Source organism: Phoca vitulina, unplaced genomic scaffold (assembly GCF_004348235.1).
Source record: "Phoca vitulina isolate PV1807 unplaced genomic scaffold, GSC_HSeal_1.0 scaffold7, whole genome shotgun sequence".
NCBI classification, from domain to species: domain Eukaryota; kingdom Metazoa; phylum Chordata; class Mammalia; order Carnivora; family Phocidae; genus Phoca; species Phoca vitulina.
The window spans coordinates 44,994,547-45,013,801 of record NW_022589710.1 but is presented as its reverse complement, the minus strand read 5'-3'; the positions used below and the strand labels follow the sequence as shown (position 1 = coordinate 45,013,801).

General features: G+C 53.6%; 1 protein-coding gene across 1 annotated transcript in view; it reads left to right on the top strand.

The window, feature by feature from the left end:
* The window catches only part of LTBP2 (latent transforming growth factor beta binding protein 2), a 101,150-nt gene that overhangs the window by 50,023 nt on the left and 31,872 nt on the right, over window positions 1-19,255 (top strand). The window contains exons 6-10 of the mRNA XM_032405576.1: window positions 2,062-2,232; window positions 2,777-2,983; window positions 3,790-4,067; window positions 5,121-5,223; window positions 16,047-16,121. Of these exons, the coding sequence (XP_032261467.1) occupies window positions 2,062-2,232; window positions 2,777-2,983; window positions 3,790-4,067; window positions 5,121-5,223; window positions 16,047-16,121 (834 nt within the window). The remainder of the gene's footprint in view (window positions 1-2,061; window positions 2,233-2,776; window positions 2,984-3,789; window positions 4,068-5,120; window positions 5,224-16,046; window positions 16,122-19,255) is intronic.

The window sequence follows — 19,255 nt, the reverse complement described above, 5'->3', positions numbered from 1 at the left end:
CTGTCCCCGCTTTTGCCTCCCCTCCACTCTCACGGGCCGGCCGAGTTTCACCTGTCCCTCATCCTCTCAGCCAATCAACCAGCAGTCGCCAAGTGCCTGCTTTGTGCTGGGCTCCAAGGGTCCCAAACCAGCTGATCGGGGACTTTGCCCCTATCACACATCCTGCCTTTGCTTCCTTCATATCCAGCCATGAACCTCCCCTCCCTGGCCCTGCTCCCTCCACCTTATCCTTCCTGCAAACCTCCTGGACCAACCTGAGCAATTGCTTCCTTAGCACCCACAGCTGGGCTTCTGCGTTCTAGAGGAGACAGCTGAGCATCCCTGTGGGTTCACGCCTCGGCACATTCTGCTCCTTGCCCAACAGTCCTTTCCTTTGTGCCTGCTCCCTCTCTCTGTCTCTGTCTCTCTCTCTCGTCCCTCAGAGCAGCTACTCCAAGCTGCCCCCCACTTTCCCAAGCCCCATCCCATCAGCACGTGGACACGCCTGCCACCTCTTGGAGAGCTCCTCACCTTCCTGCCCATCTGCCCCACCGTGCACACCACTCCCTTACCTAAACCCGTGCCTGAGCTCACCTCCTTTCTTTTCTTGCCATGGTAAAAGTTGAAGTGAAATTCACATAAAATTAACCATTTTTAAAGTGTACACATCAGTGGTTTTAAGTGTATAATTTTGTGCAACCACCATCACTATGTAATTCTAGAACATTGTCATCACTCCCAAGAGAAACCCTGTACCCATTAAGCCTCTTTCCCCCCTCCCCCAAGCTCCGGGCCCCACTGATCTACTTTGTCTCTAGAGATTTGCTTACCTTGGACATGTCCTAACAGAGTCTGCACAATATGTGGCCTTTGGTGTCTGCTGCAACTTAGTATCATGTTTTCGAGGTTTATCCCTGTCAGTACTCATTCCTTTTTGTAGTCCATGACCTCCTTTCTTGCCATCTTGAAAAGGGCATGTCCCCCTTCTTGATTCCTCTAGAACGCTAGACCGTCTCTTGTCCTCCCCCCAACACCCTCTCTCCTCCCTCTTCAGCCTGCCCCCCCCCCAGCTCCTTCCCACCAGCAGATACACTTGGTTCCCGCTCCCATTCTCACACACACGCTTGCACGCATACACACATCCACAGAGTTCTTTCTCTACTCCCCTCGGGCTTCCTCCCTGTCTCTCCCCCCTTCCCAGGCTAGCTTCTTGAACACACGGTCTACACAGACTTTTTGTACTTCCCTCCTCAAGCCCTCTCCCTCTGGTTTCCCTCCCGGGGCTCCCCACGCTGAATGAATACCCCTCCTTTGTATTTCCACCGCGACCACCTGTGTTACAGAACCAGCTTGCATGGCTGCGTGCCCTCCCAGCTGGTCTCCCTGCCTCCCCGCCCCCCTGCCCACTCCAGCTGGGAGGGCACCAGTCCTCCACCAGTCCTCTTTGATCTCCCACTGAAAACTTTCAAAGGCTTCCCACCACCAACCAAATAAAGGGCCCGTCCTCGTCCTCGTTCTGGCAATCAGGGCATCCACAGCCTGACTCTAGTCGTTCTCGCAGGCTCTGTCTTCCTCCCCTTCTCTTAGAAAACTCCTCTCTGGCAGGTCACAGCTACAGTCAGTCCTCTGCCCGCAGGTTCCACGCCCGACTGCGGCACTTGCCAGCTGTGTGACGTGGGGCAACCCAACCTTCTCTGGGCCTCAGTTTCCTTAACCGTAAAATAGAAATATCAGATTGGGTATAGGAACATGGTCAGTATTCGGCCATTGTAACCTACACAAATGGCAATTTCTAATGGTTCAACCTAAAAGGGTGCTCCCCCAAGAAGGACAAGAGTGAATGTGCATAAAGCACGAGCTTAGTGGTTGGCACGTTGGCATCCCTCAGTACATGTTGGACTATGAGCTTCTCAAAGGTACCACGACCCTGCTCCCACTGTGGGACCTTGCTTCCAGTAGGTACTTAGCAAATGCCCCTGGGATGGATTCACCCCTGACCCCATGGGCCTTTCTAACCAGCCTCTGGAGGTCACAGCTGTGCCTCTCAGCCCTGCCCCCTGGACCCAAGCCCTCTCTCTGCAGGGCTGAACCTCACTGAGAAAATCAAGAAGATCAAGATTGTCTTCACTCCCACCATCTGCAAGCAGACTTGTGCGCATGGACACTGTTCCAACAGCTGTGAGCGTGGCGACACCACCACCCTATATAGCCAGGGTGGTCATGGGCATGACCCCAAGTCTGGCTTCCGAATCTGTGAGTCCCTTCCCCCCCTCCTCAGGGGGTTCCCAGGCCCTGGGGAGGGGCAGGGTGCCCAGAGGGACAGGCCTGCCTTGGGCAGGAGCCCAGACCTTCTGCAGGAAGGAAGCCTACTGCTCTCATACTATGGCTTCCGTGAGTTGTCCCCAGTCACACAGAATGCTGAGTCCTCACCCAGCTCTGTGACAGCCTAGCTGTGTGACTCTAGGCAAGTCCCATAATCCACCTGAGTCCCTGGTTCCCCCACAGAGAAGTGAGGGAATTAGTAGAGTTAGTAGAGTTAGCCCTCCTGTCCCCCAGGTTATTGTGGGATCCCGGGAAGGTGTGAGAGGGCTCTTCAGAAAGGCAACGGCCGGCTGTTATCTACCCTTCCTCATTCCCGGCGTCCTGGAAAGTCCCTGCATTTCAGGGTGTGCTGGGCTCCCCGGGCCATCCAGATTGGAGTGCCTGCTCCCCCTGCTTCCCTGTGGTCACCCTCTGGCCCCGTGGTGGGCACTGCTATGTTGTTCTACCACTGGTCACCTTGAGATCAATGTTGTAGATTTCTGCCAGATCCCCTGCCTGAACGGGGGCCGCTGCATCGGCCGGGATGAGTGCTGGTGCCCTGCCAACTCCACCGGAAAATTCTGCCACCTGCCCTCCCCAAAGCTGGACACGGGGCCTCCAGAGAGGGGCTCCCGCCACGGGGCCCTGCGGGAAGGCCCCTTGAGGCAGTCCACCTTCACCTTGCCTCTCTCCAACCAGCTGGGTGAGTGTGGGGCTGGGGGGTGCACTGGGCCATGGGCATGGGGGTGCCGGCCTCGTGGTGGAGGGCACAGAAGCTGCCTCCAGTCAGACCTCCCTCCTTCTCTGCCCCCGGGGCTCAATTTCATTTCCTAAACTTCTCTTTGCCCTTCCTCCGAATTCATCAATAATTTTTTTTTGCCCTTGCTCCCTACTGGGTGCTATGGATGAGACAAAAAAGTATAAAGGCGGGGTCCTGCCTTCAGGGAACCCTCAGCCCTGGACAAGACAGTGGGGCTGGATAGGAAGAATGGAACATGCCTTCCATTATCAGGTGCCACGTAAAAGCTACCAAAAATACAGACTTCCATAGGAGGTCGGGGGAGGAGAGCCCCCTAATTGTGCTCAGGAAGGCTTCGTGGAGGAGGTGGACTTCAGCTGGCCTTAAAGGGTGGATAGCCTTTGATTAAGCAGAGAAGGCGGGAGGGGTTCCCCTGCACGGGGACCAGCATGAGCCACGGTGTGGAGGTGGGGCCCTGAGGGGTCTGTCGGGCCAGAGTTCAGGGGTTGTGCAGGATGGCGGGAGGAGGTAGAATCAGGAAGGTAATTTGGAGGTTGAGCATGAAGGTCCTTCTTTGGAAGGTGCAAAGTGAAGGAGTTTGTGCTCCATCCTGTCCTCACTGGGGAGTTGTTCTGGGTTTGAGCAGAGAGTGGAAAAATGGAAGGAGAATTCGGGGGAGACATAGAGCCAGTGGCCTGGCCCAGGGGTGCTGGGCCCTCTTCAGAAGGTGGGGCCCTGTTGCCCGGCTCTGACCCAGCCCCTGTGCCCAGCCTCCGTGAACCCCTCCTTGGTGAAGGTGCACATCCGCCACCCGCCGGAGGCCTCCGTGCAGGTCCATCAGGTGGCTCGGGTGCGGGGCGAGGCCCCGGAGGAGAACAGCGTGGAGACCAGACCCTCGCCCTGGCTCCCCGCCAGCCCCCGCCATAGCCACTGGGACGGCAACAGCATCCCTGCGCGGTCTGGAGAGGCCCTTCAGCCACCGCCCCCGGCGGCACCCAGGCCTCCAGGAGGGCTGGGCCGCTGTTACCTGAGCTCTGTGAATGGACAGGTGAGAATGCATCCCCTGCCTCAGCCCTACAGGCTTCCAGAATAGTGACTGCTCCTCACTCTGCCCCTTCTTCTCTCTGCTCCTCGTCCTTATGGAATGTATGTCCGTGGAGTCTCCTATTCGCCATATGGGAAAACGTAGGGCATAAATTGTGTGAGCAAGGAGAGGCCTCCTTACTACCTAGGCTCCACTGGATACTTGTCAGTGCCAGGCATGCCGAAGAAGCCCCAAAAGAGTCCCCCTCTGGAAGGGCAGCAGCATCTTCTGGTCCCAGTAAACCCTGGCCTGTACTGGAGCCGAGCCTAGGACTCCCGGTGCGTGGACAGTAGGGCTGTTAGATCCTACAAGAAAAAGCATGGTATTCCATTGACATTGAAGAGCACAGAGATGTGGATAGGTTAAACCCTAAAGCTTTGGGGGTAAAAGGTGAGAGACACTCCATCCCTCCTGGAGGCATCCATAGTCAGTGATGGGAAATCAGGGGAGTTTTTCTGAATCTGGGCACCTAAAAATATGGGCTAAGCCAGACCTAGGATGGTTTTTGTTAGAGTTGCATTTTGGCGTTTCCAGAAACCCCTCCTGAGGTTAGGGAACTGGAGGAGGTAGGGAGTAGCCAAGGGATAGGGACTCTGAGTCCCCAGATCCTCCTTGGCCTCTCAACTTGCCGTGTCCCTGAGCCTAGACCCTGTTCATGGGGAAGGCTTGCATCGTAAGTGACCCTATAGTTCCCTGGAGTTTGATGGAGGAAAGCCCATCCTTTGGGACCCTCTGTGGGCTGGGGACATGGAAGGGGGATGTTTGCAGTCCTGCACAGAGCAGATCTTTTCTTATCTGGGTGTGCCCTGCCCCCAAGCTTAGGGTTTGGTGGGATGGACTGCAAGGTTCTCTGCTTCCTTCCGGGGCATCCCCTGACTCTCTCCTCTCCTCCCTTTGGTGAGGCATCCCTGGAGCAGGATGTTGGGGTTGAGCCCTCGCCTCGGGTTTTCCTGGGACAGCTCTGGCACAGCAGGAAAGGGAAGAGGGAGTGATGGGTGTCCATGGCCTCTTTTCCAGTGTGCCAACCCCTTGCTGGAGCTGACTGCCCAAGAGGATTGCTGTGGCAGTGTGGGAGCCTTCTGGGGGGTGACCTCATGTGCCCCATGCCCACCCAGACCAGGTGAGTGCTAGGTGCGGGGGTGTAGGGTTTGGGGCGCAGCTTTCCCAAGGCCTGGCCTCTGCTTCACCTCCCACCAGGGTCTCAGAGGCCAGGCAGGGAGAACAGGCTGGTAAACTGGGCAGGCTTTCCAGATCTGCCTCGAGGGTGCTTCCGGCTGGTGGCTGAGCCTCCTGACAGCTCAGACGGCTCGCGCCCAGGTGCAGCCTGGACTCTCTGCTCTATCTGATTGCCTGGGAGGGGTTCCTCCCTCATGCTAGTTGTTCTTGCTCAGATTGTAGGGGTCCCATGCCATGCTGGGCCCCCTTCTACATACCCCCCTGCCCAGGCATCAGGGGCCCAGTGATCTTGATGTAGTGACTCAGCGTTTCCCTCATTCTCTCCCTGGAGGGGCCTCACCTCCTTCCCTCCTGTTTCCTAACCCAGTCAAGGTTGGGTGTCTGTCCCAGAGGGTCCTCTGCCTTGGGATATGGGAAGCCCAGTTCCCTGCTCTCTTTTGGATGGTGGGAAAAGCCTAACGTGTATTCATTCATTCATTCATTCATTCGCTCGTTCGTTCATTTATTCGGCAAATACTCACCAGGTGCCTTGTGTGTGCCAAGCACTGAGGATTTGGGAGTCAGCGAAATGCCTGTTCATGCTGCTCTCCTAGGCATCGATCTTACGGTTGGGAGGTGGGTGATGAGGTGCCTGTGCCCGAGGATAGCTTCTGCCCGCTCGGCCTGTCTTCTCCCACCTGGCCCCACTCCTGGGGTCTGGGCCCAGGCCTGGCATGGATTTCTTTTTCCTGTCAACAGTCAACTTGGTGAGTTGGCTTTGTAGGGGGCCTGGCCTGGCGCCCACAGGTGGGAGGGGCAGGGCTGTTCCTAACTTCAGACTTGGTTGTGGAGCAGGGACCATATTTTCCAATTTAAAAATAAGTGTGGCCGGTTTTGCAGTGTGATGGAGCTTCCAGGCTAGCTGTGAGCTTCCAGGCTTGAGCACGCAGCGCGGAGCAGGTCCTTCTGCTGGCTGACCTCGTCTCCGTGCCAGCTGCGTTCTGCAGAATGGAGACAGTGGGGCTGCTGTGGCGAGTAGGTGAGGCATGTGCTTAGCATCAGGTCAGTAAACAGTAGCTGTTATTATTATTGCTGCGAAGTATCCCTCCACAAAGGGAAAAGGGCAGGGACCCACTGCCCCGAGGCGGAAGGGGGCCTTGAACTGCTCAGCGTCTCCCCCTGCAGGCCAGAGATGTCTCACCACTTTTCTTGTTGCCCTCTTTCCCTCCCTCCCTCTGGTTAGGTCCACCCCTGAGACTTCCACATCCCACATCGCATTCAGTCAACGGATATTTACATTAGTGAAGCAGCCATTTGAAGTGCTCCTAGTGTGTGGGCCCAGGAAAGACAGTGGAGGCTGAGCCACAAGCAGTGTCTCCTTTCTCCAAGCTTACAGTCTCGGGCGCGGGGGGCGTACACAGGTAGCACTAACTAGACAAATGCCAGATGCGGTGGGAACACAGCGGAACCGGGACCATAGATAGGTCCTATAGCACCTTTGCACAAATTAGAGAAAGGTGCCCCTTCCTTTGTTCAAAACAGTCTCTACAAATACAAATCTAAGATGCCAGTGATTCTCTGAGATGTGGTGCTTTTGTGCAGTGGACAACCTGCACATCTGTTCACTGTGGGGTAGGGGATCCTAGCTCAAATTTGTGGATCAGGGAAAGCTTCTTATAGGGGGTGACATCCGGGATGAGATCTGAAGAATTATTAGAGTAGGCCAAAGAGATGGGGAAGAGCTTAACAACTCAAGGAAATTGCAGATGCAGGTGAGACCAAGAGAGTGAGAAACTTTTCCTGGAGCATGGCACACCCAAGGCTGTGCCCTCACCTCCTCCCTGTCCCAGTTAGTGCCTCCCACCCGCCTCCCCCACTGTGTTCAGCACATCTCAGCAAGCCAGGCACCAGGGTGCAAACCCTGGAATGTCAAGCATTCCAGCACACTGAGCAAGAAATAACAAAGACCAGGGAACGTAAACACTTACAACACGTTCAGGTGCAGTGGCATTGTATAGAGAAGGGGCAAGACGCTGAGGAACCTTTTTTGTGTTGACAGGATGCCAAACACCTAGCTCTACGCCTGAGCCTAGGGCTGGGGGTTGGGGATGTTTCTCTAAGTAGGTATGACAAGCAAGCTACCTTGCAAGAGTCAGAAGAAGAAAAGGTGAGCTGCTGGGTAGGTTTGGGAATGGTTGGCAAGGCAGGCGGGACTTCTGGGTTCTAGAACATTCCTAGGCCTGGTGGCTTTGCCCCTCTGAGCCTTTAAGTCTCCTCTGATGAAATAAGGCTGCGTCCTTCAGGGAAGGGCTTTGTCATCCCCAACAAGGTCATCTAGCAGAATCAGGGGATGAAGGGAGTAATAAAGCCAACAGCTGGGGAGCTATGTGACTTCCTAGCTTCCTCTAAATCACCTTTTGGCATCTGAGGCTCCATGCTGGACTGGCAAAGAAGGCCCCTGCAGAACAATGCTATTTCTGATGAGGAAAGAAACTGCCTTGAAGTCTCGTTTACGTGGCACAGATAAATCCCTCTGCTTCTGGAAAAAATTCTCCAGTGCTCTCTTTCTCAGGGAGATGGCTCAGGGAGTCCATTTAGGTCAGCCTCTGATCCCCTCCCTTCTTTCTTCCTTTACTCTGGGTGACAGATGCAGCCGACCTTCCAGAACGCGGCCTGAACCCCATCTTCCTGACCCTCAGGAGTTTTCAGAGCCTCTGCAGTCCCCCTGTCAGGGTCCAAAGAGCGACAGCTCTCAAAAGCCACTTTGATTAAGGCCACATTTTTGAGTTTTTGTCCGAGAAAGACAGACATCTGGGCTGACTGGAAAGTTGGCCGCTGCCTCATCTGGCTTGGCACCAGCTGTGTGAGCCCCCAGGCCCCTTTGCTGGGGTGGGCGGGGCTGGCACCCTGCTCTCAGCCCGCAGTGGTGGGCTCCAGCTGTTTGCCACGAGATCATCTGTCCGTCTGCCTGGCATGGGATAAGGTCACCTCAAAACCCAGGCCCCTGCCTGTCCCTCCAGGGACTGCTGATTCTCTTGCTCCGCCCCTTCAAGGAATTCTGCATCTTTCCCTCTTAAAAGCAATGATAGCCCCTCTTGCTGAACGTTCACACACTACGCTGGGCTCTTCCCCACCTGATCTCATGAAATTGTCGCAACCACGTGCAAGCTAAGGGTCTTTATGCCCACTTGACAAATGAGGAAGATGAAGCTCAGAGAGGGCTGAGCAACTTGTCCAAGGTAACACAGCAGAACAGGGGAGCAGGGCTTCAAACCACAGTGTGTCTGACTCTCAGCTGACCGGAATCTCCCGAATCATTCTGGGGAGACTTGAGCCTGCCCAAAGACAACAAAAACCAGGACCTTAGACTCAGGGTTCCCAGCCAGGAGGGGGCCGCCCGGCGTCGTGTCGCATGAGTTACGTGCGTGTGAAGGACAATATCCCTCAAGAAGATGCGGATTGGATAGACAGGCAGGCAGCAACCTACAGCTCAGGCCTAAGTGTTCACGGAGATGTGCTGGACGAATTGTCCCAGAGCAAAGCCGGTAGGCTTGTTCCATGTGGTTCTGGAGGGCTAACGCCAATGTGTGCATGTTTCTGGTGAGCAGAGCTCAATTCGAAACTGAGCACAAGGAACAGCTTATTAAAAACTGCAGCTTACCAAAACCCAACGATACAATGGGGCATGCCCAGAAGTACTTTGCTCCCCACCATGGAGAGGAAGCCTGCTAAGAACTGGCTCATAGAAGGAGCTGGAAAGGATACTGATTTTTGAGGGAATGGAGGTTCATATGTATGTGTCCGAAACTGTGCTGGAAACCCTCAGTAGAAGGCAAGCTTTGGTTTGCCTTGGCTTTGCCAGGGCCCTTGCCCAGGGACCGGCTCAGGGGAGGCCAGCCCCTGTGGAGGGGGGCACGTGTGAGGGGGCACGGGCAGCACCAGGGCAAGTCACAGCAGCAACATTGTTTTCGTCACCATTGCTGTCAGCAGCCATGTGCCAGGCACCATGCTAAGTGCTTCCTCATTCCACTGCATCCTGACCACGTCTCTGGGAGTTGGGTGTGACCTTCTTCATTTTACAGGTGAAGAAGTTGTGTCTACGTGACCTGAGGCCCCCTGCCTCTAACCGGCCTGTGATCTGCCTCCTAGGCTGCTTCTTGTGCACTTGGCTTGGGGAATTTGCTCAACTAGAGGACCCCGGCTTAGGGAACAGCTGTGCTGGGGTGGGGCTCCTGTTCTCTGGGACTCCTGCCCTCAAGAAACGGGATTCTTCAGAATTCCAGTTGTTGGACTGAAAAAAAGCAGTGTCTCTTTGGCTCAGGGATGTTCTGAGAGCTTCTTCCAAGGGACTCAAGGCCTCAGGGAATTGTGCCTCAGCTCAAGTTAGCGCCCTCCTTACCCCAGGGCGGGGGTCACCAACACGTGGCATCTCTGGCCTGGAGAGGTCCATGGGGGTGCTGTGGTGGGGTTGGCTGGAGTGGCACCTGTCTGAGCCAAGGGTCTGACCGGACCCCTGTCCACCCCACTGCTTGTGGTGACCGAGACACCCACTTTGGCTCTTGTGCTACCCCAAGGAAGCAGTCAGAGCCCATCTTTGGGTCTGGAATAATGAGCTTTATAATAATCACCAATATGTGACAAGGATCATGCTCAGAGTTTTGCATGCTTTTTTACTGTTCACAATAGCCCCAAGGAGGGAATTGTCACCTACATTTTACGGATAAGAAAACTCAGAGAGGTTGAGCAGCTTGCCCAAGTGTCTCCAGCCAGTGAGACGCAGCAGCCTGCTTGCTAACCTTGAAACTGTGTTGCAAGAAGGAGGGAAGGGAGGGAGGAAGGGGAGGAGGGAGGGAGGGAAGGAAGGAAGGAAGAAGGGAGGAAGGAAGGGAAGAGGGCGGAACTAAGTCTTAGGGAGCATCTACAGGGACAGTGCCCGGCATGGCGCTAGCTTCAGTCTGACACAGGTTCTCAGTGAACTTAACCTTCACAACCCATGAAACTGCGTTTCTGTCCCCACTTCTACAGATGAAAAAATGAAGACTGACAGAGGTTAAGAAACGTGCTTCGGGTCACACAGCTAGTCAGAGTAGAGCCAGGAATTCGATGGGGTCTGGCTGCCGCAGAACCCACACTCCTTCCACTGCTCTGGGGGATTAGAAGGTTCTTTGCAGCTTACCCACCCGAGGCTTAAAAATGGAGGATTCAGCTCCAGTCCACTCACATGCCCCAGTGCATCCAGCTCAGCCTCACCCGGGGTGTGTGTGTGTATGTCTGTCTGTCTGTCTTCTGGCACAGTGGTGTATGGCAGGGTACCCTCCAGAACTCCCTGCTGGGGCCATCTGTCATCACAGGCTGAGATCTGCATGGCTTGTAAACAGCCCCGTGGCCAGACATATGTCTCCACCATCTCTTCCCTGAACTCTGTTGTAGAGTCAGGGCCAAAACTGTCTCCAGGAATTAGTCTGTCCTGGTTGAGGCCTCCTTGGGAGTCCCAGCAGCCAAGGGGGAGAGTCAGCAGGGCAGGGGCAGGCCGCAGCCAGGGGCCCCTCCGCTTCCTTCCCCAGTGTGTGAGCTGGCCCAAGTGCAGTGGTGAGGGGACAGGGCTGGGGTCAGGGGCCAGAAGACCTGAGTTCTGGCCCACATGACCCACGTTTCCGTACCAGGAAAGTTATGCACGTCTGCCCTCCAGACTTCACGGGCATTCTGTGATGCTCAGATTCCTGGGAGTTGGCATTGATCCCAGCTGACCCCTCGGCAGCTGCTTGGGCTTTCTCAGGCCTACGAGGCCCAACTGCAAGGTCGCTGGCAGCTGTCCACATGTCTCTTTGAAGCGCCCATGGGAAACACAGCTTAGCCACTCTTTCCAGATCCACTTCTCTCTGCTTCCCGACCCCAGCGTCCTCCTTGCGTCGGCTGAGGGGCCGTGAGGGGTAGTGTGGGTTCTGCCCCATTGCCTTTATTCATTCCGCTTGACACTTCGGTGGTAGACCTTGTGGGTCATTTACCCAACCGCTGATGAGTCCTCTGGCCATCTCTGACCATAAGTCCTCTAGCCCATCTCCTGACCTCCTCCTGGGTATCCCTGCCTTTGTTTTTCCCATTTGCTCTTCTGAACCCATGTTTAAAAAAAAGGGAAGAGAAGTTCCCAAAAAGGGTAATATACTTCCTGATGAGCACGGGTTTCCCTGTAGCCTGCAGACCCTAGGATTCCTGCCTGGACAACTCCTGACGCTTGGTGTGAGTTGACTCATTTATTTATTTGGAGGCAGTAGAGAGGAGTGGTTCACGATCTATCCTCTGGAGGCAGACGGCCTGGGTTCATAATCCCAGCTCCATCCACCAGCTGGGAGACCTTGGGCATGTTTCCTACCTCTCTGTGCCTCAGTTTGCTCCTCCATAAAATGGGGAAAATATTAGTAAGTCCCCTCGAGGATCATTATGAGGATTAAATAAGTTAATACGTGTAAGGACTTTATAATAAGGCCTAGCCCATAGTAAATGCTATTTTAGTGTTTGCTCTTATTATTCATTCCATCTTGATTGAGTGCCTCAAGGGGCACCTGGGTGGCTCAGTCAATTGAGCATTCGACTCTTGATCTCAGCTCAGGTCTTGATCTCAGGGTTGTGAGTTTAAACCTCACATTGGGCTCACCAAAAAAAAAAAAGATGATTGAGAGCCTGTAGTGTGTGCCAGATGCCGTGCTGGGCTTTAGGGATGTAGCAACGATGAAGACAAGGTTCCTGTCTTCACGGAGTGTATACTTTAGTGGTGGACATGGACAAGCAAACAGGCCGTCATAACAGCATTTGAAGTGCCATGGCAAGGGAAGGCCTGAGTGCGTTGGGAGGCAAGCTAGCTGGGTGGCACGGGCAGTGGCGCCTGCCGTCCCCCCCTCCAGGAATCACACAGCTCGCCGGCTGCCAGGATCAGGCCTGGAGCCGCGGGTGGGTGCTGAGTTCCACCCCGAGCCAAGGTTCTCCCTTCCACGTGGCTGTCTAAACTTCAGCCTTCTATCCCCGGATGAGACTGAAGCTGACTTTTCTGGATTGGATGCTGCACTTGGTCTCACAGAAGCTCGTAGGTGGCCTCTGGGAGGTGTGAGGCAGGGTCTGAGGGCCCTCTTTGGGATCAGGTTGGGGTTGCTGGCAAAATGGGAATTTCACCCAGGACAGTGGCTTTGAAATTTGTTCCTCTCTAAAGAAGTCTGCCTTCACCAAGAGTTGCCCCTCCAACAGTTTCTCTTAAGGCTAGCGAGAGAGCAGAGTCCTCTGGGGAAGAAATCCCTTTATAGGAAAAGCACGTGAATCCCGATGAATGAATGAATGAACACAGCTCCTCTCAGGTTGGACATTCCTGGGTTCTCTCACAGGTGCCAGCACTGTTCCACCCTTGTTCCGGGCTCTAACCCCCGCTCCCACCACTCCTCTCCTGCTCACTCAAGAAGCGGGGTCCTTCTGCCTCATGTCTCCCTCCTGACATCACGGTGCTGCCCTGGCCTCCTGGCCCCTTCTCTCCCTCCTGCTTTCAGCAGAGTTACATGCAAGGGATGTGGCCTCCGCAGCCAGAGGCTTGGGTTGAACCACTACTGGGCCCCCTCTGAGCTTCGCTGTCCTAATCTGGACAATGGGGATGATGCTCCCTGCCTTGCGGGATGGTTGTGGGGGAAATAGACAGGATAATGTGTACCAATGGCCTCGTGACTCCATCCAAATGTTCCCTTGTTACCGTTCCTTGGCCCTCAGGCATCTGCCTCCCATTATTCTTTCCCACCTTCTCCTCCTCATAATGTTTGCAGACTGCATCGAATCAGCTTGCTTTCTGAGTTTCTCCAAACAACTTCCCCCCTCTCTTGCCTCCTCCCTGCCCTCAGCTGATACCCCCAGGCCCCATGCCAGGGGCGCTCACATTTCCCAGCCTCACTCCCATCCTTCTGTCTCAACGTCAGCATGTTCAGAATCCTCATTTATCCCCACCAGGCCGGAGTCTAGTCCCCCCACGGTGGGACGACAGGCAAAGCCCGAGTGAGACTGTCATCCATAGTGGGAAAAGATATTACAAATTCAACTGACATTTTTTTAATGTCAAAAAAAAAAAATGAAGCTTTACTGATTTACATCCTCACTTGGTCCGTATATCAGACTGTCAGATGTCATGTTTGGCATGTGGAGTGTCCTCAGGGAAGAGCGGGGTTCCAAGAAAACATGGCGCCTCCTCATGTTTGTCTTTGGCATGTCACAACGCGTAACCCACAACAGTGCTGGGTTTATGGGGTTTTTCTATTATGTTGTCAAGTTTTAACAAAAACAACCCTCACCAAGTGGAAAAGTGACTCTAAAAAAATTCTTGCAAAGAAACAGGATTTGAAATAAGACTAATTACATAATCGCAAGTAATCCCTTTTAAAATGCAATGCTGCCACTTCTCCCCTGCGCTGTAATCGATCGTATTCTGAAGTAAAAATATCTGGGTCACAGATGTGACCCAAATGGACCCCAGGATCCAAATGATCAAGAAGGCTGTATGAAATACGGTTTAGATCTATAATCACGAATTACGGACTTTGCCCCGATTCTTTAATGTGCTGGGAACTAGCGGCTAACGATAGAGCGGAAGCCATCTGGATTAGAAGAACATTTAAAAACACCAAGATGCTCAAGCTTTGCTGTACAATTGGATGAAAGTGTAGATATCTCTAACGTGCCTCTTGGTATTTGCGAGAGTCCATTTCAACAATAAAATATATGAAGAACTATCCTTTTGTAAAGATACTACTAAAGAAAGGATGAACCACAGGCATATATTCTCAACAGTAAATGACTTTTTCAATAGAAGTAAGTTTTCCAACAACTCTGTAAGGGTAGTTGCTGATGCTCTGACTGGAATAAAAAGGACTTAGAGATGGAGGGCGCTCCATGCAAAATCCCCTCACCGCAGCGTATGATCATAGGCAAGCTACTGCCACAAGGGAGTCAAAGTCAGAAGACAAATTGCTAGAGGAAGTCATCGTGCGGTTCACTTTATAAAACAAGACCTTTAAAGTAGAAGGGGAGGGTCACCTGGGTGGCTCAGTCGTTAAGCCTCTGCCTTCGGCTCAGGTCATGATCCCAGGGTCCTGGGATCAAGCCCCGCATCGGGCTCCCTGCTCAGCAGGAAGCCTGCTTCTCCCTCTCCCACTCCCCCTGCTTGTGTTCCCTCTCTCGCTGTGTCTGTCTCTGTCAAATAAATAAATAAAATCTTCAAAAAAAATAAAAAAAATAAAGTAGAAGGGGATCTTAATAGAACATTGTGTCAGAAGAGTCCCTGTACCCCTTGAGAATTGCTGGCTATGTCTTGGCCAAGAAATGGTCAGACTTATAGATGAGCTATTCTTTTTAAAAAAACAAAAAAACAGAAAGATGTCCACATCTGCTGCTCTTTCCTGTGATGACAAATGTCTGTCAGGACTCTGCTACCTGCTAGAGCTTTTCAAGGAAAGAAAAGAAAAACAAAAAACACCCTTCAAAGCATTCCTCTGGAGGCTGACGTGCTAGTCTGTCTCTCCAAAGTAATAGAGATGTTTCCCTGTTTTTAAGTCAATAGGTTTTTCTTTTTCAAAGCACTTTTTTTTTTCCTCTTTAAAGTATGGAAGAATGTTGGGAAATCAAGGTAGGATAGGTATCGGCCCCAGAATCTGAGACTTATTTCCTTGTTGGTCCATCTGGAGTCAAACAGCCGCCGGGTTCGGTCTGCCCATTAACTCTGGGCCGGGCTGCCGGGCAAGACATCTGCGCTTCAGAAAGAGCCTTTTGAGAAAACGGATGTTTGGAAGCAGTTTCATCGTTATGGGATTTGTTGCTGTAAACCAACTCCATTTGCACATTTAAAAAACTTGAAAACTGGCATTTTTGAATGTATTTTACATTTGTAAGAACGACTAGCCAGCCTCAGGGGAGATGGAAAGTTACTGGCTAGCTTTCAACACCAGCATCACACAGTTGGGGAGAGTGAGTGAAAACTGAATAGCGCGGTTTTCTCCGCGCCATCCCATCGACAGGGAGCTTCTTCCATCCTGAGCCGAGATACCTTGTCAGCTATAGCAGCGTTAAAACCCAGGATCAAAATAAGCTGAACTCAGAATTAGACTGTGAATTGTTGCATCTACATGTTTAAAAACTGCTAAAACGCTATAGTTTTGGAAGATGGAACCATTAGCAGAAACTGGGTGATGGACACGCGGGACCTCTCTGTGCCTATTTCTTGTAACTTCCTGCAAATCTATAATTACTTCAAAACCCAAAAATTAAATAAATACATAAAACTTGTTTCATCCCATCAGCATGTATAACATTGCTATGTACTGTGTGTCATGTTATAACTATATACATGACATAGAGTCACCGAGTGTCATTTCTAGAAAGAGCAGGGTGGGTCAAGAGTAACCTGGCGAGGGGCGCCTGGGTGGCTCAGTTGGTTAAGTGTCTGCCTTCGGCTCGGGTCATGATCCCAGGGTCCTGGGATCGAGCCCCATGTCAGGCTCCCTGCTCCTCCCACCCACTCATGTGCATGCTCTTGCGCTCTCTCTCCCAAATAAATAAAATATTTAAAAAAAAAAAAAAGAAAGAGTAACCTGGCGAGAGCTGGGGCGGGGTGTGGGGGACTGTAGCCAAGGAGGCACAGCTCTCCACAGTGATGACTTGGGGGGACAGGGCCTCACAGCTGTGGAGTCAGTTGCACCCCACTTTTCAGCATGGGTGACAGAGGAGCCCAAGGGCCCTCCAGTGAGACCTGTCTATATCTTTACTCCTCAGCCTCCCCGGTGATTGAAAATGGCCAGCTGGAGTGTCCTCAGGGGTATAAGAGACTGAATCTCACTCACTGCCAAGGTAAGGGTGACCCCGGGCCAGGGCTAAGCTTGGGGCGGGGGGATGATGAAGGTCTGAGGATGCCAGGGCATTCCCCCGCCATCCCAGACAGAAGGAGTGGTGTCACTGAGTGGTCTTCACTGGGCACCTCTAAGCCCCAGCTTCGGGGAGTTGTGGGGGCTGCTGGTTCCAGGGGCCTAAGGAAGTTGGGGGGATAATGAGAGAGCAAGCCTAGGAAGGGCCTGGGAGCTGAGCCTGTCCCTCTTCCCATCTCCACCTGCCCCACCGGACCTGGGCCAGGTGCCTCTCTAGAGCTGTGGGGTCCGTGCGTGCAGGTACCGCCCCAGTCCCCACACGTCCCCTCACCTCCTCGGCCGATCTCCTTGGAACGGGAGGACTTTTGACTTCAGGATCTAGTCAGCCTGAGTTGATGGGGACCTCTGTAGACCTCCCCCAACAAATCACCTTCCGCTGCTCAGACCTCCCTCCAACAACCAGGAGAGGGGAGAGGGAAGGCACAGGTGGAGGAAAGAGGGGCCCATAAAGCACAGACCCTGGCCTTGCTGGCCTGGCTGACGGGCTCTCTGAGGCCAACTGAGGTCTGGGGCCCTCTGCATTACAGAGCAGCAAGGCCCAGAGGCACCTTGGGACACAGGGATGGGAGGCGGGCTCAGCTACGGCTTCATCACTACGGGGAATCCCGGTGGGGATGGTGCGTAGGACCAGGATGACTGAGGGGTCCAGAAGCCTTCACTGAGGGGCAGCTGCTGCCCCTCAGGCTTTGAGCAGGGAGCCCCTGTTGGCTGTGGGCCTGGCAGTAGGAGATGTGAGCAGGGCCTTCCAGCTGGGAGGCTCCTGGGGCTGGCAGAGGTCAGCGGGGAGCTGAGGCAGCTTCCCCTTTGGAGAACTGGATACACTGCTGTCTGGATGGCTTACTTTAAATGAAACTGGGTTAGAGACAGGGGATTGACCCAGATGGCCTCCTAAGTACGCTCCCCCTGGAGGCTTCTTCAGGAGAGAGGGAGCTGAGGAAGTCCTGGGGTGGCTAGGCTGTCTGCCTGGGGGGTGCCAGGCCCAAAGGGGATTTCTGGCCCATGGATAAAGTGCTTGGACCAGGCAAAAGGGCAGGCCTCTGACCCAGCTCAAGGTCAGACTCCCCTGGGGGCAATGAGGACTAGTAGACCGGATGGTGGGTGTGGAGAGAAGTCTTTAGCTTTGCCCTTGGAGGGTACAGTGTAAACTGTCCCGAGGGCCCTCCCCTCCTGGCAGGTTTCCCAGTGCACAGGGTTAAAGTTGTTCCCAGGATCTCAAAGGAGCTCTCGGCCCTCCCTGCTTTGAGCCCCAAGGATACAGGAAGCCAAGGGGCCCTCCCCGAGGAGGGCCTGCCCTTTAAACCTCCCCCCTTTCCCATGTCTGTGGCCTTGGTCTCCATATCTGAGAGGGGACCTGCTCACCTCGACACCCGTGTGCGTCACCGTCCTCTCTCTCTCTCTCCATCCTTCTGTCCCGCCACGGGGCAATTTTGAGGTGTTGTTAGGAGCCACATGCTTTGTGCTAGGCGTTAGCCCACAGGGACAGATAACACAGCAGCTGCCCCCGGTGAATACAGATGCGTAAACAATTATACGCCATGGGAGAAGTGCTCTTGCTAGAAAGAAGCTCTGGGTGCCATGGGATCGCACGGTAGGGGCCCCTTCCCAGACTGGGAGGGTAGGAGAAGGCCCTCGGGTGATGGGTGACCTGGACTTAAAGAATGAGTAGAGGTGACCAGCTAAACGGGATGCAGGCATTCCAGGCGGAGGGAACAGCACCAGCAAAGGAACAGCTGGGCTGGCTGGAGGACAGCCCGCGTATTCACAGGAGACAGCACAGACCTCCAGGGCCCCATCAGAGCTACCTGCTCACCCCCAGGCTTTGCAGAAATATGGTGGAGGGTACTGGATACATGTGAGGGTTTAGGAGCTCCCTCTAGGAGGTGAATGGGGACCCCAGAGGCATGTCAGATTTAGGTATATCACTCTGGCCACAGTCCAGAGGCAAATGGGTCTGTTCTCCTTCCTAGATCTCAATGGCATTTCCCCAGGCGCCTCCCTGCCAATAGGGTGTCCTGCCAAAGAATAGTTGGGCCATCTTCTAGCCCCTTCATTCTTGTGCTTAGTGCCACTTTCTCTGAAGCTTATGGGTGAGCAGGTGACTCTGGTGACAGGGCTGCCATGTCTAATCTCCTGGTCCTGGAGGTGGGGGTGCCCCTCACAAATCTTCCACACTCACCATCATCAAGAAAGGTGCCATCACCAAGACTTCTTGGAGCTTAGACTGTGAGGGTTGGGATTTCCCCTTGGCAGGAAGACGTTTCCAGCATGAAATATTTTTGAGATCACAAAGGAAACTAATGTCATTCCCTTGTTTGAAGAACAGCATGAGCATCCACTGGTCTTGGAGGATGTGTGTGGCCTGCCCAAGGCCTTCCAGCCTCCTGGAAACATGTCCTCCAAAGCCTCTGCCCCTCAGCGCTTGTCTCCATCCTCCTGCCTCCCGTCCTTGCTGGGTTCCTCCAGCCTGCAGCTCACTGTGGACATGTTTCCTGGATCTGGGGTCCTGTGGAGATGCTTCAGAGTCCCTCAAGGAAGGCTGAATAGGAGGGACTGGGCAGATGGCTCTGTCCACTCCAACCCAAACTGTCCCCTTGTCTGCTCCCCTCGTTTGCATCCCAGCACGCCACTCACTAGCTGAGTGACTTTGGGCAAGTTACTCCTGGACCCTGTTTCCTCACCTATAAAATGAAGCCACGTGGACCTACTTGGTAAAATTGTTGGCAAGAATCCGATGAGGTCGCATACGTCAGCCGCCTGGCATGGTACCTGGCCCCTGACAGGGACTCAAGCAAGAAACATTAACTCTTAATATTATGATCATTATTACCAGTTAGTGGAATTAAGTGATTTGCAATTTTTATCTTATTTTATTCTCATAACAAGACTATCTGGTAGTTATGAGAAACGAGGAAACTGAGGCACAGAGAGAGAGGGACCACACTTAATAGATGGCAGCTCTCTTATTGTTGTCCCTTTTTTTTTTGGAGAAGGTATTGGAAGATCTCTGCCCGGCCCCTCCCCTCCCTCAGGCCGTGGTGGGGCGGGCGCTCCCTCACCTCC